Consider the following 24,239-nt stretch of genomic DNA (forward strand, 5'->3'; position numbering starts at 1 on the left):
AAACAGATGTATAAAAGCTGGTGTATAAAAACAGGTGTAAAAACAGGTGTGTGGGGAACAGGTCAGAGGTCAAGGTCCCCTGCACTATATTGCGCTGTTGTACAGTCTGATGGCAGTGGGGACAAAGGACCTCCTATGCCGCTCAGTCCTCGAGTGCAGGGAGATGAGCCGTCCGCTGCAACTGCTGCTCTGCCCCACCAGGGTGTGGTGGAGAGGGTGGCTGGTATTGTCCATAATGGCCAGCAGCTTGCTCTGCGTGCGGCTCTCCACCACGGTCCCCAGTGGGTCCAGTCTCCTCCCCACCACTGAGCCAGCCTTTTTCACCAGCTTCTCCAGCCGCCTGGCATCCCTGGATAAGTTATCCAGTTAGTTAGTTATCCTCAGTGTTTTACAGTGTAGTGGGACTGGTCTCTCCCAGCCTCCTCAGCAGCAGCTCCAGCTCCTCCATGTTGTGAGACTTCTCCTCCAGGAGTTCGTAGCGTAGACTGGAAATGTCTTGTTTGATCTCCTTCAACTCTCCTGTGGAACAGACACCAGATAATAAAACCATATGTCCTTCAACTCTCCTGTGGAACAGACACCAGATAATTAAATTATCCTGTGGAACAGACACCAGATAATAAAACCATATGTCCTTCAACTCTCCTGTGGAACAGACAACAGATAATAAAACCATATGTCCTTCAACTCTCCTGTGGAACAGACACCAGATAATAAAACTCTCCTGTGGAACAGACACCAGATAATTCAACTCTCCTGTGGAACAGACACCAGATAATTAAATTATCCTGTGGAACAGACACCAGATAATAAAAGGATATGTCCTTCAGATCTCCTGTGGAACGATCTCCTGTGGAACAGACACCAGATAATAAAACCATCTTCAGCTCTCCTGTGGAACAGACACCAGCTAATAAAACCATCTTCAGCTCTCCTGTGGAACAGACACCAGCTAATAAAACCATCTTCAGCTATCCTGTGGAACAGACACCAGATAATAAAACCATCGGAATATTTCATATTTAATAATGGTGTCCAGTTCCCACCTTCAGAATATGTCATATTTAATAATGATGTCCAGTTCCCACCTTCAGAATATTTCATATTTAATAATGGTGTCCAGCTCTCCTACCTTCAGAATATGTCATATTTAATAATGGTGTCCAGCTCTCCTACCTTCAGAATATGTCATATTTAATAATGGTGTCCAGCTCTCCTACCTTCAGAATATGTAATATTTAATAATGGTGTCCAGCTCGCCTACCTTCAGAATATTTAATAATGGTGTCCAGCTTCTACCTTCAGTTATCTAATATTTAATAATGGTGTCCAGCTCCTACCTTCAGTTATCTAATATTTAATAATGGTGTCCAGCTCGCCTACCTTCAGAATATTTAATAATGGTGTCCAGCTTCTACCTTCAGTTATCTAATATTTAATAATGGTGTCCAGCTTCTACCTTCAGTTATATAATATTTAATATTTAATAATGGTGTCCAGCTCTCCTACCTTCAGAATATGTAATATTTATAATGGTGTCCAGCTCCTACCTTCAGTTATCTCATCACTCTCTTTGTCCGCCTGGGCTTTGATGATGTAACGTTTTATCAGCCTCTTCATTATCTTCTGCAAAAAGGAATCAGAATCAGAAAAGTCTTTATTGCCAAGTAAGCTTGCACATACAAGGAATTTGTCTTGGTAATTTGGTGCATCAACATTAACAGACAATATCAACACTTACAAAGCAAATAGGAGTAACCCATTTAAAAGGTAGAATAAAATAAAATGGAATATATGAACTAAATTAGAATAGAAAATACAAATAGAATATAATATAGGACAGGGCTGTACAATTGTGGGAGATTGTTGTAGAATATATACACAAATTTTTTATAAAAATGCAGTGGAATAGAATATTGTACAGTATTGTGCAAAAAACATGAACAAACATGAATGTTCAGATGCTCACAGTTTTGTGTATATGTGCAAATGTAACGGAGGTCCGTGAGTAGATCCACAGTCACGATGGACTTCATGTGTTGTGAAGTGACTGTGGCATGTAGCGGTACTGCAAGTAAACTCACTCTGCTTAAAAGGCATCCAGACCCATTACTTAGAAGTGAATTCACCTCTTGGTATAGTGGTCTGCGATGTCGCCCGCGGTGCGTGAGACCGGGGTTCAACTCCCACTCAGGGCATGTCAAAATGAGACCGGTTTCACAAATATAATAGTCCAGAAAGGGTGTGATAATGTAACTTTGTTGTAACATTGTGACAAATGCTTATGTAACGTATAGTACAGTACTGTATATGCGACAAATAAAACAAAACTTGAAAACTTGAACTTGAATGTATTCTGACACACACACATATACACACATACACACACACATACCTGGTATCGAGAGGCGCTGTTGGAACCACTGTATGTTGAACTTTTACTCTCTCCCAGCTATGAAATAAAATATAAAATAATAATGAATAATTATAACATTTAATAAATAGCAGAATATTTGTTTGATCTGTGCTAGGGATGGGCACGGGTAATTCTTTCCCAGATCTAGTACTCGCATGAAATACTCGAGTAGTGCTTAGGTGCTTAGTGTTTAGGGAAATAGGTTTTTAGAACACACCTTAACCCTTTCACTACCACACTACAGAAGGTTAACCCTTTACTATCGTTAACCGTCTGTAGTGTGATAGTAAAGGGTTAACCTTCTGTAGTGTGGTAGTGAAAGGGTTAACCCTTTGTCAGGTGGCAGTGAAATGGTTAAAGCACATGGCCGCAGCAATAACAAGATATCGTGTCACTCACTCACGCTACTGATTTCATTATGTCTCGCTCTGTGGACATAACGCACAGCCATATACCGGATGCTTAATGCGTGTTGTCAGTCAAAACAGTCAGTTACCATTTAAGACAATTGGTTGTTGAAGGTTACCTGGTTGAAGGTTACCTGGTTGAGTACTGCCATGCTGAAGGTTACCTGGTTGAGTACTGCCATGCTGAAGGTTGCCTGGTTGAAGGTTACCTGGTTGAGTACTGCCATGCTGAAGGTTACCTGGTTGAGAACTGCCATGTTGAAGGCGTCACTGTGTCCCACCAGGTAGGACTGCAGTAGGGCTCTGATACCACTGACCAGGCCCAGGGTGGCCTTAGGACTGGGGACCACGTTGAAAGGCACTGGCAGCGTCCTGCCCTCCTCGAAGTAGGAGAACCACAGCTTGGCCCTCGCAAACTTCCACTCCACGTCTGCGTCGTCCTACACAGAGAACAGGAGGACCACGGGTTTGTTCCAGATAGGGGACAAATCAAATAAAATCAAATGTATTTGTAAGGCCCGACAACACACGTTAATGTCCCCATGGGCCGGACACGTCTTCTTTAACAACACTTTCTCTGCCAGAGACGCCTAAACTCGTCATTCCCCGCCATGCTAATTCTGCCAATGACGCCGTAACACGTCATTGAAATCAATATTTAAAAAATCTGTGATCGCAATCACATTTCTCCCCCGGAGACTTGAGATCTACTGTTGATCCCCTCTCAACTCTCCAACGGTTCAAGAGCGCCATCTGGTGGCCGATCGGCGGATCGCCCAAACCGGAAACCGGAAACGGAAGCTTGTGCTCATTCCAATTCGGTCCGATCACTCGGCACTCGCTAATAGTCCCGGGACTCGAGCTAGACACAATGGATAGCAATCCGTTACCAATAACTTGATAAACAACATGATTTGGACATATATACTATTATACAACCTGGAGATGGATCGCATATTTCAACATCCCATAATAGGAATATTTTTGCTCCACGCTCATCGCCCAACGCTACGAGGAAGCTACGGTGAGTTTCAAACGTTTTTTTTTACCGTGTTCGGTACAAACTGCTCTAATGATCATATCACCCACACTAGATGAATCATCTAACGTTGGCCACGGAATTATAAACGACCCCCCCCCCATCCGGTCAACATCAGATGATAAGTAGTAACTTCTAGAAGCACGTCCATTTGAATTTTTTTTCTCGCGCAGATCGCTATCAAACTGTATTTGATCATCAATATAATGCATTTAGGGCTATAAATCACGTTCTGGAGAAAGCTGCAGAAAACGATAAAAACATATTTATACTTTAGACCGTATTTTAGTATGAATATGTGAATGAAAAAGTATAACGTTCCTACGTCCTGAACGATAGATAATTGACGTTGAATGGGCCATAGTAATGTCAATTTAGCAATACAATTAAAAAAGTTATAGCCCTGCAAAGAAGGGGAACTTCTCCATAGACAAATAGAGCTGGCAGAGAGGGGTATAATGGTGTACATAAGCCTGGCGAAGAAAGTGTTAAACAAGTCAAGAAGAAACATAACAATAAGTCAAGAATAAAACAAGAACACCATAAGGTCCAACAAATTTAAAATAAATGCAAATAAATGAATGAACATTTCATAAGAGAATGCGATTCTCTGGCTCGGTCCTGGAATATCAGGGAATGTTAAGCCATAAGAGAAGCAGCAGATGGAACAAGCAACAACGTCCTCTCTGTGAGGTACCTGCATCACGGAAATACACTGAAGAAAGAGAAAACAGACTAGCCTCCATTTCACCGTCTCATCCCTTTACTCAAATCAAATCAAATCAAATCGAATGTATTTGTAAGGCCCGACGAGGCTTCACCCCCTAATTTTAGTAGCTCTCATATCGCACGCACCTCCAGAAAAAGAGGCGAAGTTGCTCTGATTTATGACTCCAAGCACAACTTTATATTCGACACAAACTGTAAGTTTTCCTCTTTTGAGGTGCTCCTGATGCGTCCCTCTCCCCCCAACAGAAAGTGTGACGGTCTGATTCCTACCTCCACTGCATCCTTTGTAATGGCTGTCCTTTATCGCCCCCCAGGCCCTTACTCCCTCTTCCCAGATGAGTTTTCCACTTTCATCTTTGAGCTTGTTACGCGCTCAGATAACATATTAATTGTTGGTGATTTTAACATTCATTCCAACAAAACTCTAGATCCCCTAAACAAGGCTTTTACCGACGTCATTGACTCTGTCCGTCTCATTCAAATCGTTCACCAACCCACTCACAGTGGTGGGAAACTCGCACCTTTAAAAAGGCATGTCGCAACCTTGAACATAAATGGCGTTCGACCAAACTCGAAGTGTACTGCCTTGCCTGGAATGATAGTTTACATAATTACAAAAAGGCACTCTCACTTGCCAAAACCTCATATCTTTCCAGGCTCATCAACAAAAACAAAAACAACTCGCTGTTTGTAGGGTATTATGAGCAATGTAGAGTATTATGAGCAATGTAGAGTATTATGAGCAATGTAGAGTATTGTGGGTAATGTAGAGTATTATCAGAAATGCTGGGTATTGTGGATAATGTAGATCTACCTCAATCTCCTGGAAGGAACTGTTAATCATGGCGATCAGCATGTTGAGGAGAACGATCACCATGGTGACGTTATAAATGCCGTAGAGGACATACCCGACGTTCTCAATGAACTTGTGTCCATTATTGATGACAACAGACTTGACCTCAGACAGACCGAATATCGCCCAGAACAAAGTCTTGAAGCTCTCCTCCAGGCTGCATGCACAGGGAACAGAGAGGATGGGAGAGGAAAAATACAAGTTATTCTCAAATGTTGTACTTTTCTTTATTATTTTTTTTATCCACTTTTTCTCCTTATTTTCTATTTTTCTCCCATCCCAATTTCGTATTTCCAATTCTCCCCTCCCCTGTCTTGAACGTTGCTCGACTATGCCTCCCACTGGTCGGTCGTAGGGAGGATAGAAGCCTTGCATCACGTGTCCCCTCCGGTACACGAGGAGGCAGCCTGTCGCATCTTTTCAACAGCGCGGACTCTCAGTGGCGAGGTGTAACGCATGGGAGGCTCACACTACCCCCGCTACTTCCTGTCTCTGCTGTGCAGGCGTCCCCCAACCGACCTGTAGGAGTCGCTGTCCACAATGTCCAATCCCCACCCATCGACTTCCACCCGCTACCTCTGCCAATTGAGATAGTATGACGACTGGCCCAAGCCGGAGGCAATGCTGACACCGGGATTCGAGACCGGAGTCTCTTGCATTGGTGACGAGCGAAATCTCCGCTGCGCCACCCAGCCGCTGATGTGTTGTACTTTTCTACACATTAAGGTGCTATAGATACAATCTGCAGAGTAAACTTTTTTTAAATTAAATAATACATCCACATCCACGTCTGCTCCGAAAGTGATCCCAGACGAGGGCTGAGAGTGGGGGAAGGTGACACAAGAAGATGAAGAAATTCATTGTTTTGACGAGAGCCTCTGAATGAATGGGATCGGATGGCCATTTTGGATAATCATGCCGAATTTTCCCAGTACACACATTAAAAAAAAAACGTTGTAAAACATAAATTTTCTGTGGGATTTTTTATAAACTTAGAAACATGTACTACATAAGACTTCAGGCTATGGAACCATTATGTTTTCCAGCTCCTACCTCTCAGCTGGAACTTAAAAACAGGCATCTGGCAACCAGTAAAAAGAAATGTGAGTACACAACACTTTTACTTCAGTGTGTTCAAACCTCTGTTACTCTATTTCATTAGCACTCAAAGTGATTTTTGTGTAAGAAACTTCAGAATGTTACCTTTCAAAAGAGACCAGACTCATGCATGTGCTACAAGTATAAAGTATAATAAATCGCAAATTACTTTGGGTATGCAATCGTCCCAATTTTTGCCTGATGCTTAACTCATTCAGTGCCAGCTATTAGTCTTGGCCTTGTAGCTAACGTGCCAGGTTTCCATTACATATTTTCACTGTGCGTCACTATTTTTGGAGAGCTATATCTATATTCTATATTATAGCTATGGGGACAATACTATGGTCATTTGACAGTGACTTTCTTCCGTCCAAGATGCAAAAAAGAGATAATTTTTTCATGCATACGTTCGCGCGTTATCCCGTGGTGAATATAAGTATAATTTCAGAGTGATCCGGGATAGGTATTATGTTTCATCATGAATGCATGAAAGGGGGGGGGGGGGTCGTTTCTGATGCTTTGATTGCCAGTAATGGCATTAGTTTTGAACACTAAAAACACTGATCAGCTGGATCGCTATGAAAACATTGCACGATCAAGCTGGAATTTACGTCAGATAGTCCTTACCTCTGATCGGGGGTATTCCAAAAAGAATATTCCAATTGTTTGATCGCCATCTGGTCCATCTGATGTCCATCTGGTCCATGACATAACCCACCACAACACATGCATCGGGGGCATTTGACGTGCGTCAATGCAATCGGGCGAACCGCTCGACTCGCCTGACCCAGAAAACTGCGCCCGGAGGGATTTGAACGTAACACAGGGTAAGATATAAGGTTTCAAAGGGTGCTCGATACTGCCGTCTAGCAGGATGCGGCCGGTATTGCACTTTGCCAATCTCAGACAAATTTCCTATGGTAACACCGAGGTCCCTGGATGGATAATGAAAAAAAATATTGAATAAAAGAATAAACGACCAAAACCCGAGATATCTCGGGTCTGGCAATTAAAGAGTTTAGTGGTTAAAGAAACGTGCGTGTGCTTACGTGGTAAACGCGTCGTTCTGCTTCGCGCCCAGATAGTAGGAGTACAGGTTGAACATGCCGATCATGAAGGCCAGGAACACCAGGAGGAAGATCACCATGAACTTGAAGATGTCCTTCACCGTCCTGCCCAGGGAGATCTGCAGCGGGCCGAAGCTCTCGTTGGCCGGCAGGATGTAGGCGATGCGAGAGAAGCTCAGCACCACGGCCACGGAGTACAGGCCCTCGGAGAGCAGCTGGGGGTCGGAGGGCAACCAGTAGGTACGAGCTGAGGAGGAGGAAGGAGAGGTGAGGAGGAGGAAGGAGAGCTGAGGAAGAGGAAGGAGAGATGAGGAAAAGGAAGGAGAGCTGAGGAAGAGGAAGGAGAGATGAGGAAGAGGAGGGAGAGCTGAGGAGGAGGAAGGAGAGCCGAGGAGGAGGAAGGAGAGCTGAGGAAGAGGAAGGAGAGCTGAGGAGGAGGAAGGAGAGGAGGAGGAAGGAGAGGAGGAGGAAGAGGAGCTGAGGAAGAGGAAGGAGCTGAGGAGGAGGAAGGAGAGCTGAGGAAGAGGAAGGAGAGCTGAGGAGGAGGAAGGAGAGGAGGAGGAAGAGGAGCTGAGGAAGAGGAAGGAGATCTGAGGAGGAGGAAGGAGAGCTGAGGAGGAGGAAGGAGAGCTGAGGAGGATGAAGGAAAGCTGAGGAGGAGGAAGGAGAGGAGGAGGAAGAGGAGCTGAGGAAGAGGAAGGAGAGCTGAGGAGGATGAAGGAAAGCTGAGGAGGAGGAAGGAGAGAGCTGAGGAGGAGTGAATGTCCAACTCGTTCTTCTATCACATTATCCAAATGAAGATGTGAAAATAGACAGTTTTGACCATTTAGCATTTTCTCTCTGATTTGGACATTAGTACACAGACCAAATCAAATCAAATGTATTTGTAAGGCCCGACAACACACGTTAATGTCCCCATGGGCCGGACACGTCTTCTTTAAACAAGTCAGGAAGAAACATCACAATAAATCAAGAACAAAACAAAAACACCATAAAGTCCAAACATTTTTAAATAAGTGCAACACTCCCACACGCGAAGGTAAGGAAAAACTCACTAAAACCTAGCAATAGGAAAAAATGCACCACAGGCAATGTGGAGGAGAGAAACCTTAGAAGGGCCGTTCAAGGGGGGATCTGGGATCTCCCTTCTTAGATGTCGGTGATAGTAGTGTTGCAATAAAACAGGCAAAACAGTTGGTAAGCATGCACTCATATGTGTAATGAAACACAGATAAGTACACAGACCATGGTGCTGCTTCTCTCTGGGACATTAGAACACAGACCTGCTGGTCTCTCTCTGGGACATTAGAACACAGACCTACTGGTCTCTGAGACATTAGAACACAGACCGGCTGCTCTCTGGGACATTAGAACACAGACCTGCTGGTCTCTCTCTGGGACATTAGAACACAGACCTGCTGGTCTCTCTCTGGGACATTAGAACACAGACCTGCTGGTCTCTCTCTCTGGGACATTAGAACACAGACCTGCTGGTCTCTCTCTGGGACATTAGAACACAGACCTGCTGGTCTCTGGGACATTAGAACACAGACCTGCTGGTCTCTCTCTCTGGGACATTAGAACACAGACCTGCTGGTCTCTCTCTCTGGGACATTAGAACACAGACCTGCTGGTCTCTGGGACATTAGAACACAGACCTGCTGGTCTCTCTCTGGGACATTAGAACATAGACCTGCTGCTCTCTGGGACATTAGAACACAGACCTGCTGGTCTCTCTGACATTAGAACACAGACCCCTGACTTGGACATTAGTAGACAGTAGGGCTGTTTCCCCGAAGCCTGTTTTTGGGATTCGAACTTCGTCAGGGTTTTTCGAACGGACGTTTGAACCTTCATTTTTAATAATAATTATAAAAAAAGTTTAAAGAAATATTTCAAGATTTTTTTTCCCTTTTCTTTTTAATAAGTATCCTCAAACAAAATACTAAATTTGAATAAAGTGATTAATCTGATTAAATTAGTATTTTTTTTTAATCAACTTTCTCATCAGTTTTAATACTATAATATTTGTGTAATCTTTATCTGCAACTGTGAAGAAAACCCCCATTGGTTTAAACAGAATGAATAGACGCATACAAAATATATTAAAAAAAGAATAATATATTTTTTTATTAAAAATAAAAAATTCTAATGTTGATTTAGAATTCGAATGCCAACGTAACGAACGAAGGTCCGAGCGTTCGAACGTTTTGGCTCAGCCCTAGTAGACAGACTAACCTCAGCTTGTGTCCGCAGTCAACGATGTGATGGACACCTTGTTCCTAAGCATCGAATGGGAATGAAAGTGAGACCCATGTTGCATTGTAAACAACCTGCAACCAGCTCTCTAAACTCACCCAGCGTGTAGTAGTGCACCTCCGGGGGCAGCGTGACGTACAGCTCTCTAAACTCACCCAGCGTGTAGTAGTGCACCTCTGGGGGCAGCGTGACGTACAGCTCTCTAAACTCACCCAGCGTGTAGTAGTGCACCTCTGGGGGCAGCGTGACGTTGACCAGGGTGCTGTAGTGGGAGCGCACGTAGGTCTGGGCCGCGTGGGCGAGTCTCAGCGCTGAGAGGCGGGAACTGAAGGAAGCCAGGAAGATGGCCAACATCCCAAAGTCCAGGAAGTTCCATGGCTCCACCAGGTACTCTCCCGGCCCCAGGCTCCAGATCTCCTTCACCTCCGCCCAGATCATACCTACACATGGCCAACACAGCTCATACCTACACATGACCCACAACACAGAGCATACATGACCAACAACACAGATGGTAAATGGCTGCTTTTTTATATAGCGCTTTTATCCAAAGCGCTTTACAATTTGTTACTCACATTTTACCCATTCACTCACACATTCACACACCGACGGCGGAGGCAACCATGCAAGGTGCCAACCTGCTCATCTGGAGTAATTAGGGGTTAAGTATCTTGCTCAAGGACACATCGACACGCTGCCCGGGAGGAGCGGGAATCGAACCGGGAACCTCCGGATTGCCAGACGACTGCTCTACCTCCCGAGCCACTGTCGCCCCCACGAACCCAGATCATACATGACCAACAACACATTACAGAATATCTACATAGACAGATCTACCGCACACAGATGAACTACACAATGACAACATGTACTTACTGAATGCCCAGACGCATAATCTGAACCGACATAATCATCAGTTGGACAAATCACACAGAAAATGACCAGACCTACAGATTTCTGACACCTACAGAAATGTACTTTCAAAACGAACTTGTTTGTTTGCAAGACTGTTTACAGTCGGTGGACATGTGTCGCTTTACAGGGGAAGTGCCCTTCTGTTGATGACGTCACCCTGCTCTGACCTATGACCCAGGATACGATGAGGATCTCCATCCAGGTGAAGGGTGTGGTCGTCATGCGGAAGAGAGCAGGGGGTCTGGGGCTGCTCCGGGATGCTGCCTGACGACAAGAACACAACCAGCTAAAGAAAGAGCGTTGAGTTGAGTGATTTATCAACGGTTCAGATAATAGAGGATGAAAAACACCAATACATGTGTTACACACATGTTACATGTACTGTATGCCCTGAAAGCATGTAAATAAAACACATTACATGTTACACCTTTAAGAGAGAGAGAGAGGAGAGAGAGAGAGAGAGAGAGAGAGAGAGAGAGAGAGAGAGAGAGAGAGAGAGAGAGAGAGAGAGAGAGGAGAGAGAGAGAGAGAGAGAGAGAGGGAGAGAGGGAGAGAGAGGGAGAGAGAAGAGAGAGAGGGAAGAGAGAGAGAGAGAGAGAGAGAGAGAGAGAGAGACAGAGAGAGAGAGAGGAAGAGAGAGGAGAGAGAGAGAGAGAGAGAGAGAGAGAGAGAGAGAGAGAGAGAGAGAGAGAGAGAGAGAGAGAGAGAGAGAGAGAGAGAGAGAGAGAGAGAGAGAGAGAGAGAGAGAGAGAGAGAGAAACAGAGAGAGCGAGACAGAGAGAGCGAGACAGAGACAGAGACAGAGAAAGACAGTTAGGATGGGCCACAAACTGAGAGAGAGAGAGAGAGAGAGAGAGAGAGAGAGAGAGAGAGAGAGAGAGAGAGAGAGAGAGAGAGAGAGAGAGAGAGAGAGAGAGAGAGAGAGAGAGAGAGCGAGAGAGAGAGAGAGCGAGACAGAGACAGAGACAGAGACAGAGAAAGACAGTTAGGATGGGCCCAACTGAGAGAGAGAGAGAGAGAGAGAGAGAGAGAGAGAGAGAGAGAGAGAGAGAGAGAGAGAGAGAGAGAGAGAGAGAGAGAAACAGAGAGAGCGAGACAAAGAGAGCGAGACAGAGACAGAGAAAGACAGTTAGGATGGGCCACAAACTGAGAGAGAGAGAGAGAGAGAGAGAGAGAGAGAGAGAGAGAGAGAGAGAGAGAGAGAGAGAGAGAGAGAGAGAGAGAGAGAGAGAGAGAGATTTAGTGACCTTGGCAGGAGGTGGTGTGTCATATTGTGGAGCAGAGTGTGACCTTTAGTGACCTTGGCAGGTGGTGGTGTGTCATGTTGTGCAGCAGTGTGGTTCCTGCGAAGCGGTCGGCAGCGTTCAGCATCAGCAGACACAGGAAGATGGTGAAGGAGGAGGCGTGAGCCACGAACTTCATGAAGGGGCTACGCATCACTTTGCCCACCTGGCGGTGAGAGAGAGAGAGAAGGATGAAACCACATCTAGTCCGTCAGAGGTACGAGACTAGGGATGTCCCGATCCGATCACGTGATTGGATCGGGGCAGTTCACGTGATCGGGATAAAAAAATCTGGAGTAAAGATTTTATTTTATTTTATTTTATTCAACAAACATGACCATGTTCACGTCTTAAACTCATACAGAGGCCTTAGTTTTGGTTTTAAATTACATATCATCATTAATTAATTTATTGTCACACAGAGCAGAAGAATTAGCCAAAACAAACACATTTCTTTTGATTTACACCGTCGCACGACAGTGACGTGTGCCGAAAATAGCAGACCTACTGTTATGGTTTGTAACCGACCCCAATCGCACAACACAAGACAGGTATGAGAGTAAGCCAAGAACTGGGCATTTATTGAAACACACAGAAAACGGCACTGTCCCTTTAAGGGAGAACACAAATTAATGGAAAACAAGAAATGGGAAAAAGGCACAGTGCCTTTAAGAGGCGAGCAGGCTAAGGGGAAGGCTAAGGGAACAGGACAGGGCAAGGGACAAGGGCAGGAACAGGGAGGACTAGGAGGACTGGACGGGATGACTAGGAGGACTAGGAGGACTGGACGGGATGACTAGGAGGACTAGGAGGACTGGACAGGGAGGGCTAGGAGGACTAGAGAGGGGAAACAGGAACAGAGGCCCGCGGAGGCGGGCTGGGGACAGGGAAGACTAAGATGACTAGGAGGACTGGACAGGGAGGACTAGGAGGACTAGAGAATGGAAAACAGACAAAGACTGGGATACAAGCATTAGAAGAATGTTGCTGCTCTGCAGCTTCTCCCGGGAAGGTTCGTCTGAGGAATCAGACAGTGACGTCAGAGCCGCTCTGCAGAATCCTCTCGGCAGCTCTCCGAGGTGGTAACGGGACAGAGAGGGAGAGAGAGAGCGGGTTAGCTCTGAGTACAGTTGGGAACAGAGCAGGTGACAGGAGAAGTGACTTGTCCCAAAACAGTGTAATCCAAGTGACTGAATCTTCGGTGTGAATACACACAGTGAGCGATGTTCAAGCAAATATTATCCCAATGAACAATCCAAAAAGCTGACACTGGGTGAGTGACAGTCTGACAAAAAGCAGGATCTCTTCAGTGTCTAAAACACACGAAAAACGAATAGGGTCAAAGACAGTCTTGCAAAACTCACCCAGGCGCTGTGCGTAAAGAGAGCAGGATCAAAACAGGGGGAGCGCGTCGCTACGGGGAACGGGTTGTCCAGCGTCGTTACCGGGAACGGGTTGTCCAAGCGGAGGTCTGAGTGGTGCGCGACTAGAGTACGCGCCGGTACGGAGAGCGCGTCTGGCTCGGAGGTCTGGATGCTTGTCAGGATGCGCGTCTGGAGTGAAGAGCGCGTCTGCTGCGCGGAGGTCTGGATGCGCGTCTGGATGCGCGTCTGGAGTGAAGAGCGCGTCTGCTGCGTGGAGGTCTGGATGCGCGTCTGGAGTGAAGAGCGCGTCTGCTGCGCGGAGATCTGGATGCGCGTCTGGATGCGCGTCTGGAGTGAAGAGCGCGTCTGCTGCGCGGAGGTCTGGATGCGCGTCTGGATGCGCGTCTGGAGTGAAGAGCGCGTCTGCTGCGCGGAGGTCTGGATGCGCGTCTGGATGCGCGTCTGGAGTGAAGAGCGCGTCTGCTGCGCGGAGGTCTGGATGCGCGTCTGGGCGTCTGCTGCACGGAGGTCTGGATGCGCGTCTGGACGTCTGCTGCGCGGAGGTCTGAAGTGGAACACTGGAATACCTCCCGTGGAAGTTTAGAGAGCGCAGTCCAGTGTCTCCTTCCAGGCAACCGGCGACAGGAGGCGAAGGGCTGAGCGCATCTCACGCCGGAGATGAAAACAGCATAACAGACAGAAACCGAAACTCCCGTAGGAGCCCTTAGACAGAGAACCTCCCGAAGGAGTCTTGGTGATAGAGATATGATACGGAACGACCCGACAAGGCCAGAGGGGAAGAGCGAGGTACTTAAAGCCCAAAGGGGAACTAATTAGAATACACGTCAGGTGCGTGAAGGTAATTGATAATTGAAACTAGAAGTGTGTGTTCGGCACCAGACCAATCAAACACATAATGACAGGTAGTCCAAGGGTGTGGCTGCTGAAGAGCAAACGAATGCGAGGGTGGGGGCTAGAGAAGTGAGGAGACAGGGAATTAAAGTACAGGGAACAGGAATTAAAGGTCCAGGGAGAGGAGAACCTCACAGTACCCCCCCCTCCACGGGAGCCACCGGGCGACCCAAAAACACAGACAGAGGGGCAGGGGAAAAAACAAGGCAACAAAACAAAAAGTACTGGGCCATGCTAGCAGGGGAAGCTACAACAAAAGTGGGGCTAGCAAAGGAACAGGGCAGCTGAGGGGTAACTAGGGAAGCCGAGGGGCAACTAGAGGAGCTGAGGGGTAACCAGAGGAGCTGAGGGGTAACTAGAGGAGCTGAGGGGTAACTAGAGGAGCAGAGGGGTAACTATGAGGAGCACCGGGAAGGGGCTAGCAGAGGGAAAGGGTAGCTGCCAGGGCACTGATAGCTACAGGGCCTATGCTAGCTGTACTGCTACATTAACATAGAGGCTGCGCTAGCTGCCGGAGCTAGGCTAGCAGACAGGGCTGGAACAGGGGCACTGGAGAGGGGAACAGGGAAGGGGCTAGCAGAGGGAAAGGGTAGCTGCCAGGGCACTGATAGCTACAGGGCCTATGCTAGCTGTACCGCTATATTAACATAGAGGCTGCGCTAGCTGCCGGAGCTAGGCTGGCAGACAGGGCTGGACCGGCATGAGAGAACAAGCTAGCTGGAAGGACAGTCCTAGCTGTGGGGAACTGACCTTGCTAGCTGAAGGGGCAGTCCTAGCAGTGAGAGAAAACTGACCTTGCTAGCTGAAGGGGCAGTCCTAGCAGTGGGAGAAAACTGACCTTGCTAGCTGAAGGGGCAGTCCTAGCAGTGGGAGAAAACTGACCTTGCTAGCTGAAGGGGCAGTCCTAGCAGTGGGAGCAAACTGACCTTGCTAGCTGAAGGGGCAGTCCTAGCAGTGGGAGAAAACTGACCTTGCTAGCTGAAGGGGCAGTCCTAGCAGTGGGAGAAAACTGACCTTGCTAGCTGAAAGGGCAGTCCTAGCAGTGGGAAAAACTGACCTTGCTAGCTGAAAGGGCAGTCCTAGCAGTGGGAAAACTGACCTTGCTAGCTGAAAGGGCAGTCCTAGCAGTGGGAGAAAACTGACCTTGCTAGCTGAAAGGGCAGTCCTAGCAGTGGGAAAAACTGACCTTGCTAGCTGAAAGGGCAGTCCTAGCAGTGGGAAAAAACTGACCTTGCTAGCTGAAAGGGCAGTCCTAGCAGTGGGAGAACTACACAAAAAGTGGAGGCCATGCAGAGGGACCGGGTTAGCTGCCTGGGCATGGCTAGCTACAGGGCCTATGCTAGCTGCAAGGGCTGCATTAACATAGAGGCTGTGCTAACAGCCGGGGCTAAGCTAGCAGACTGGGGCCATGCAGAGGGACTGGGTTAGCTGCCTGGGCATGGCTAGCTACAGGGCCTATGCCAGCAGCAAGGGCTGCATTAACATAGAGGCTGTGCTAGCAGCCGGGGCTAAGCTAGCAGACTGGGGCCATGCAGAGGAACTGGGTAAGCTGCCTGGGCATGGCTAGCTACAGGGCCTATGCCAGCAGCAAGGGCTGCATTAACATAGAGGCTGTGCTAGCAGCCGGGGCAAAGCTAGCAGACTGGGGCCATGCTGGTAGTAGAGGCCTAACAAGCTGCAGGGGAGCTAACGAGGCTAACAGGGAAACAAACAGGGGAGTCAACAGGCTAACAGGGGAGACAAACAAGCTAACAGGGGAGCTAACAGGGCTACTAGAGAAAAAAAAAAAAAAAGGCAAACTCAACATACACCGTCTGTGCTGGCTGGGGTCGTCGATTGGTCGGGTCGTACTGTTATGGTTTGTAACCGACCCCAATCGCACAACACAAGACAGGTATGAGAGTAAGCCAAGAACTGGGCATTTATTGAAACACACAGAAAACGGCACTGTCCCTTTAAGGGAGAACACAAATTAATGGAAAACAAGAAATGGGAAAAAGGCACAGTGCCTTTAAGAGGCGAGCAGGCTAAGGGGAAGGCTAAGGGAACAGGACAGGGCAAGGGACAAGGGCAGGAACAGGGAGGACTAGGAGGACTGGACGGGATGACTAGGAGGACTAGGAGGACTGGACGGGATGACTAGGAGGACTAGGAGGACTGGACAGGGAGGGCTAGGAGGACTAGAGAGGGGAAACAGGAACAGAGGCCCGCGGAGGCGGGCTGGGGACAGGGAAGACTAGGATGACTAGGAGGACTGGACAGGGAGGACTAGGAGGACTAGAGAATGGAAAACAGACAAAGACTGGGATACAAGCATTAGAAGAATGTTGCTGCTCTGCAGCTTCTCCCGGGAAGGTTCGTCTGAGGAATCAGACAGTGACGTCAGAGCCGCTCTGCAGAATCCTCTCGGCAGCTCTCCGAGGTGGTAACGGGACAGAGAGGGAGAGAGAGAGCGGGTTAGCTCTGAGTACAGTTGGGAACAGAGCAGGTGACAGGAGAAGTGACTTGTCCCAAAACAGAGTAATCCAAGTGACTGAATCTTCGGTGTGAATACACACAGTGAGCGATGTTCAAGCAAATATTATCCCAATGAACAATCCAAAAAGCTGACACTGGGTGAGTGACAGTCTGACAAAAAGCAGGATCTCTTCAGTGTCTAAAACACACGAAAAACGAATAGGGTCAAAGACAGTCTTGCAAAACTCACCCAGGCGCTGTGCGTAAAGAGAGCAGGATCAAAACAGGGGGAGCGCGTCGCTACGGGGAACGGGTTGTCCAGCGTCGTTACCGGGAACGGGTTGTCCAAGCGGAGGTCTGAGTGGTGCGCGACTAGAGTACGCGCCGGTACGGAGAGCGCGTCTGGCTCGGAGGTCTGGATGCGCGTCAGGATGCGCGTCTGGAGTGAAGAGCGCGTCTGCTGCGCGGAGGTCTGGATGCGCGTCTGGATGCGCGTCTGGAGTGAAAGCGCGTCTGCTGCGCGGAGGTCTGGATGCGCGTCTGGAGTGAAGAGCGCGTCTGCTGCGCGGAGATCTGGATGCGCGTCTGGATGCGCGTCTGGAGTGAAGAGCGCGTCTGCTGCGCGGAGGTCTGGATGCGCGTCTGGATGCGCGTCTGGAGTGAAGAGCGCGTCTGCTGCGCGGAGGTCTGGATGCGCGTCTGGATGCGCGTCTGGAGTGAAGAGCGCGTCTGCTGCGCGGAGGTCTGGATGCGCGTCTGGGCGTCTGCTGCGCGGAGGTCTGGATGCACGTCTGGACGTCTGCTGCGCGGAGGTCTGAAGTGGAACACTGGAATACCTCCCGTGGAAGTTTAGAGAGCGCAGTCCAGTGTCTCCTTCCAGGCAACCGGCGACAGGAGGCGAAGGGCTGAGCGCATCTCACGCCGGAGATGAAAACAGCATAACAGACAGAAACCGAAACTCCCGTAGGAGCCCTTAGACAGAGAACCTCCCGAAGGAGTCTTGGTGATAGAGATATGATACGGAACGACCCGACAAGGCCAGAGGGGAAGAGCGAGGTACTTAAAGCCCAAAGGGGAACTAATTAGAATACACGTCAGGTGCGTGAAGGTAATTGATAATTGAAACTAGAAGTGTGTGTTCGGCACCAGACCAATCAAACACATAATGACAGGTAGTCCAAGGGTGTGGCTGCTGAAGAGCAAACGAATGCGAGGGTGGGGGCTAGAGAAGTGAGGAGACAGGGAATTAAAGTACAGGGAACAGGAATTAAAGGTCCAGGGAGAGGAGAACCTCACAGTACCCCCCCCTCCACGGGAGCCACCGGGCGACCCAAAAACACAGACAGAGGGGCAGGGGAAAAAACAAGGCAACAAAACAAAAAGTACTGGGCCATGCTAGCAGGGGAAGCTACAACAAAAGTGGGGCTAGCAAAGGAACAGGGCAGCCGAGGGGTAACTAGGGAAGCCGAGGGGCAACTAGAGGAGCTGAGGGGTAACCAGAGGAGCTGAGGGGTAACTAGAGGAGCTGAGGGGTAACTAGAGGAGCAGAGGGGTAACTATGAGGAGCACCGGGAAGGGGCTAGCAGAGGGAAAGGGTAGCTGCCAGGGCACTGATAGCTACAGGGCCTATGCTAGCTGTACTGCTACATTAACATAGAGGCTGCGCTAGCTGCCGGAGCTAGGCTAGCAGACAGGGCTGGAACAGGGGCACTGGAGAGGGGAACAGGGAAGGGGCTAGCAGAGGGAAAGGGTAGCTGCCAGGGCACTGATAGCTACAGGGCCTATGCTAGCTGTACCGCTATATTAACATAGAGGCTGCGCTAGCTGCCGGAGCTAGGCTGGCAGACAGGGCTGGACCGGCATGAGAGAACAAGCTAGCTGGAAGGACAGTCCTAGCTGTGGGGAACTGACCTTGCTAGCTGAAGGGGCAGTCCTAGCAGTGGGAGAAAACTGACCTTGCTAGCTGAAGGGGCAGTCCTAGCAGTGGGAGAAAACTGACCTTGCTAGCTGAAGGGGCAGTCCTAGCAGTGGGAGCAAACTGACCTTGCTAGCTGAAGGGGCAGTCCTAGCAGTGGGAGAAAACTGACCTTGCTAGCTGAAGGGGCAGTCCTAGCAGTGGGAGAAAACTGACGTTGCTAGCTGAAAGGGCAGTCCTAGCAGTGGGAAAAACTGACCTTGCTAGCTGAAAGGGCAGTCCTAGCAGTGGGAAAACTGACCTTGCTAGCTGAAAGGGCAGTCCTAGCAGTGGGAGAAAACTGACCTTGCTAGCTGAAAGGGCAGTCCTAGCAGTGGGAAAAACTGACCTTGCTAGCTGAAAGGGCAGTCATAGCAGTGGGAAAAAACTGACCTTGCTAGCTGAAAGGGCAGTCCTAGCAGTGGGAGAACTACACAAAAAGTGGAGGCCATGCAGAGGGACCGGGTTAGCTGCCTGGGCATGGCTAGCTACAGGGCCTATGCTAGCTGCAAGGGCTGCATTAACATAGAGGCTGTGCTAACAGCCAGGGCTAAGCTAGCAGACTGGGGCCATGCAGAGGGACTGGGTTAGCTGCCTGGGCATGGCTAGCTACAGGGCCTATGCCAGCAGCAAGGGCTGCATTAACATAGAGGCTGTGCTAGCAGCCGGGGCTAAGCTAGCAGACTGGGGCCATGCAGAGGAACTGGGTAAGCTGCCTGGGCATGGCTAGCTACAGGGCCTATGCCAGCAGCAAGGGCTGCATTAACATAGAGGCTGTGCTAGCAGCCGGGGCAAAGCTAGCAGACTGGGGCCATGCTGGTAGTAGAGGCCTAACAAGCTGCAGGGGAGCTAACGAGGCTAACAGGGAAGCAAACAGGGGAGTCAACAGGCTAACAGGGGAGACAAACAAGCTAACAGGGGAGCTAACAGGGCTACTAGAGAGAGAAAAAAAAAAAAGGCAAACTCAACATACACCGTCTGTGCTGGCTGGGGTCGTCGATTGGTCGGGTCGTACTGTTATGGTTTGTAACCGACCCCAATCGCACAACACAAGACAGGTATGAGAGTAAGCCAAGAACTGGGCATTTATTGAAACACACAGAAAACGGCACTGTCCCTTTAAGGGAGAACACAAATTAATGGAAAACAAGAAATGGGAAAAAGGCACAGTGCCTTTAAGAGGCGAGCAGGCTAAGGGGAAGGCTAAGGGAACAGGACAGGGCAAGGGACAAGGGCAGGAACAGGGAGGACTAGGAGGACTGGACGGGATGACTAGGAGGACTAGGAGGACTGGACGGGATGACTAGGAGGACTAGGAGGACTGGACAGGGAGGGCTAGGAGGACTAGAGAGGGGAAACAGGAACAGAGGCCCGCGGAGGCGGGCTGGGGACAGGGAAGACTAGGATGACTAGGAGGACTGGACAGGGAGGACTAGGAGGACTAGAGAATGGAAAACAGACAAAGACTGGGATACAAGCATTAGAAGAATGTTGCTGCTCTGCAGCTTCTCCCGGGAAGGTTCGTCTGAGGAATCAGACAGTGACGTCAGAGCCGCTCTGCAGAATCCTCTCGGCAGCTCTCCGAGGTGGTAACGGGACAGAGAGGGAGAGAGAGAGCGGGTTAGCTCTGAGTACAGTTGGGAACAGAGCAGGTGACAGGAGAAGTGACTTGTCCCAAAACAGTGTAATCCAAGTGACTGAATCTTCGGTGTGAATACACACAGTGAGCGATGTTCAAGCAAATATTATCCCAATGAACAATCCAAAAAGCTGACACTGGGTGAGTGACAGTCTGACAAAAAGCAGGATCTCTTCAGTGTCTAAAACACACGAAAAACGAATAGGGTCAAAGACAGTCTTGCAAAACTCACCCAGGCGCTGTGCGTAAAGAGAGCAGGATCAAAACAGGGGGAGCGCGTCGCTACGGGGAACGGGTTGTCCAGCGTCGTTACCGGGAACGGGTTGTCCAAGCGGAGGTCTGAGTGGTGCGCGACTAGAGTACGCGCCGGTACGGAGAGCGCGTCTGGCTCGGAGGTCTGGATGCGCGTCAGGATGCGCGTCTGGAGTGAAGAGCGCGTCTGCTGCGCGGAGGTCTGGATGCGCGTCTGGATGCGCGTCTGGAGTGAAGAGCGCGTCTGCTGCGTGGAGGTCTGGATGCGCGTCTGGAGTGAAGAGCGCATCTGCTGCGCGGAGATCTGGATGCGCGTCTGGAGTGAAGAGCGCGTCTGCTGCGCGGAGGTCTGGATGCGCGTCTGGATGCGCGTCTGGAGTGAAGAGCGCGTCTGCTGCGCGGAGGTCTGGATGCGCGTCTGGATGCGCGTCTGGAGTGAAGAGCGCGTCTGCTGCGCGGAGGTCTGGATGCGCGTCTGGGCGTCTGCTGCGCGGAGGTCTGGATGCGCGTCTGGACGTCTGCTGCGCGGAGGTCTGAAGTGGAACACTGGAATACCTCCCGTGGAAGTTTAGAGAGCGCAGTCCAGTGTCTCCTTCCAGGCAACCGGCGACAGGAGGCGAAGGGCTGAGCGCATCTCACGCCGGAGATGAAAACAGCATAACAGACAGAAACCGAAACTCCCGTAGGAGCCCTTAGACAGAGAACCTCCCGAAGGAGTCTTGGTGATAGAGATATGATACGGAACGACCCGACAAGGCCAGAGGGGAAGAGCGAGGTACTTAAAGCCCAAAGGGGAACTAATTAGAATACACGTCAGGTGCGTGAAGGTAATTGATAATTGAAACTAGAAGTGTGTGTTCGGCACCAGACCAATCAAACACATAATGACAGGTAGTCCAAGGGTGTGGCTGCTGAAGAGCAAACGAACGCGAGGGTGGGGGCTAGAGAAGTGAGGAGACAGGGAATTAAAGTACAGGGAACAGGAATTAAAGGTCCAGGGAGAGGAGAACCTCACACCTACAAGCTCCCGAACGCTCCCAAAACACCGGCAGGTTATGTCCACCTGATAACTCGTAACACCTGAGCAGCTAGACAAAATGTCAGAAGTTTGGAAGCATTTTAAAATTGAAACCGAAGCCAGTCCAATAGCCAGTTGCAATGTTTGCAAGGCGGACGTTCCGCGTGCGTTCAACGTTATGCGACTAGAGCGAGCAAAGGAATGGGGGACGGCTGGTGCTTTGCCAAACAGCTGTTTTGAATGCCTCGCTTGAATGAAGAACGTTCACCTGGATAACGTCAACATTCGCTTTGTGAGGATTATTCGTCTGCGTTTCAGACCAAAATGGAGCAAATCATTATGTAAGTCGAACACTGTGAATGTATACAAAATGTGCAAACAGATTGAAACTTTGAATATTTCTCGTATGGTGAATGTAATGCGAGCTGGCGCGCTCGACTGGGGCTATTGAGGGAACAGATGGGCCAGTTTCTGACAAAAACGCGTCAAATTGGTTACTAATGTGAAAGATCGGATCGGGAAAGATCGGTATCGACAGATACTCAAAATCACATGATCGGGATCGGATCGGGAGCAAAAAAATGCGATTGGGACATCCCTATACAAGACCACAAGTGTATCAGTGTCAGACCATCGTTCAACTAACCAGGCTAGTTAACTAAAACGTGTCTCTGTGTCAGTCAAGAGACCATCGTACAACTAACTAACCGGTCCTTGGTAGATGGCGCGTGGGCCGGCAGCTACTAGACAAAAAGCAGCATGGAGAAAATGTTATTATTTATTTAGTTGCAGTGCCATGTTTAGTCACTAAGTGGCGCTCCATTGTTTGTACTTGATGTAGGGTTTAATTTTATTTAACTTAAGCCAGTGACTCACTTCACTTCCTGTCCACCTGTCCAGCAGTCTAGTTCTATAGTAACGATGTGGCTTGTGTCTGTAAAACGATTTGTTGATATACTGTATGTACATTAAATGAATGCCGTATGACCAGGCATCGTATGGTCATAGACCTAATTATGTGTTTTTGATAATAAATGGGTGTGCAGCAGAAGAGCGGCAGCGTCTGATCAGCGACTTGCTAGGCTCCTGGGGTTAGGGTTAGGGTTAGGGTTCCTGGTGCAGTCATTTCATGCTGACAAGTTGATGTCACACAGTCAGACACGTTACAACGTTCAGTAGCTGTCCGTTGTAAACTATGTGGGGGGAGCAAAAGGTTTGCAACCGTGAAAAATACGACATCTAATTTGATGAAGCATCTCACGTGGCAGCGCAACAATAAATAACCTGCCGCTGACAGGGAAGCCTCTATGAGGGATGGATGTAAACCAAACAACAGAAACTGATCTAAGATCAGGGCGAACACCACTCGTGAGCGGAGAAGATCTGAAGATGAAGGTGTATAGCTACCTTGCTGCAGGGGGCGATCCAGTAGGCCAGGGCCAGACCAGGCAGGGTTAGGGTGTATAGCTACCTTGCTGCAGGGGGCGATCCAGTAGGTCAGGGCCAGCCCAGGCAGGGTTAGGGTGTATAGCTACCTTGCTGCAGGGGGCGATCCAGTAGGCCAGGGCCAGACCAGGCAGGGTTAGGGTGTATAGCTACCTTGCTGCAGGGGGCGATCCAGTAGGCCAGGGCCAGACCAGGCAGGGTTAGGGTGTATAGCTACCTTGCTGCAGGGGGCGATCCAGTAGGCCAGGGCCAGCACAGGTAGGCCCACTGCCACGCCCAGCACCACCAGGAGCTTGACTGCTGTCGTCTGCTGCCTCAGGCCTGGTAGGCTCTCATACCAGATAGTCAATAACTGCTGCTGACAGTTAGGATGGGCCACAAACTGAGAGAGAGAGAGAGAGAGAGAGAGAGAGAGAGAGAGAGAGAGAGAGAGAGAGAGAGAGAGAGAGAGAGAGAGAGAGAGAGAGAGAGAGAGAGAGAGAGAGAGAGAGAGTGAGAGAGAGAGAGAGAGAGAGAGAGAGAGTTAGGATGGGGCCACAAACTGAGAGAGAGAGAGAGAGAATTTTGAATTTTAACTACACTTTATTTATAAATTGATTTATAAAGAGGCCCTGTGCAATTTTTTAAATCAGGCTGCAGCTTAAACGTAGGAAACAGATCCTCATCACTAGGACGAAGAGACCCGTTTTAAAACTCTGTCAACATGCGACGTTCTATCTCACTGAGCCCCTGCTTCCATTTTCCCAGCATCAAGCTGACCGTCCTGATGGATTTCACCTCCAAGCGTGAAGCAAGAGCAGCAGCATTGTCCATGTTTGCTCCTGTCAAGTCCACAACATGGCCCAGTGTGGTGATCTTTGACTTGCAGAGCTGCCCGGAAAGTGTCAGTCCCGGCCCACCAGCTACGTCCAAACGTGCTCTCAGCATAATTGGCTCTTTCAAAAGCCAGAACAGTGACTTCGAGTAATCCAGCGGTCCTTTATCGAACAAACTCCATGTTTTAAAAAGTACACTGTAAAAAACAGGTAGAACATTTAACCGAGCACCGCTAAAATCCATTAAAAACAGAGAATTCGACAGTCCCAGTCCTCCAAGCTGTTGCAGTATGGCACAAGCCACCGGCCTCCACAC

The 24,239-nt window shown here is 49.1% G+C and overlaps 1 protein-coding gene across 1 annotated transcript in view; it reads right to left on the minus strand.

Annotated features, from left to right (window-relative positions):
• Nucleotides 1-87: 87 nt before the first annotated feature.
• LOC311233780 (short transient receptor potential channel 6-like) overlaps nt 88-24,239 on the minus strand; it is a 44,208-nt gene continuing 20,056 nt past the window's right edge. Inside the window, 11 exon segments of the mRNA XM_084320800.1 lie at nt 88-519; nt 1,551-1,626; nt 2,396-2,452; nt 3,063-3,263; nt 5,406-5,601; nt 7,592-7,856; nt 10,081-10,308; nt 10,951-11,016; nt 11,019-11,047; nt 12,084-12,232; nt 23,326-23,490. Of these exon segments, the coding sequence (XP_084176926.1) occupies nt 389-519; nt 1,551-1,626; nt 2,396-2,452; nt 3,063-3,263; nt 5,406-5,601; nt 7,592-7,856; nt 10,081-10,308; nt 10,951-11,016; nt 11,019-11,047; nt 12,084-12,232; nt 23,326-23,490 (1,563 nt within the window). The 3' untranslated portion in view covers nt 88-388.

The sequence above is a fragment of the Notolepis coatsorum genome, assembly GCF_963971535.1.
Source record: "Notolepis coatsorum genome assembly, chromosome: 8".
Lineage (NCBI taxonomy): Eukaryota > Metazoa > Chordata > Actinopteri > Aulopiformes > Paralepididae > Notolepis > Notolepis coatsorum.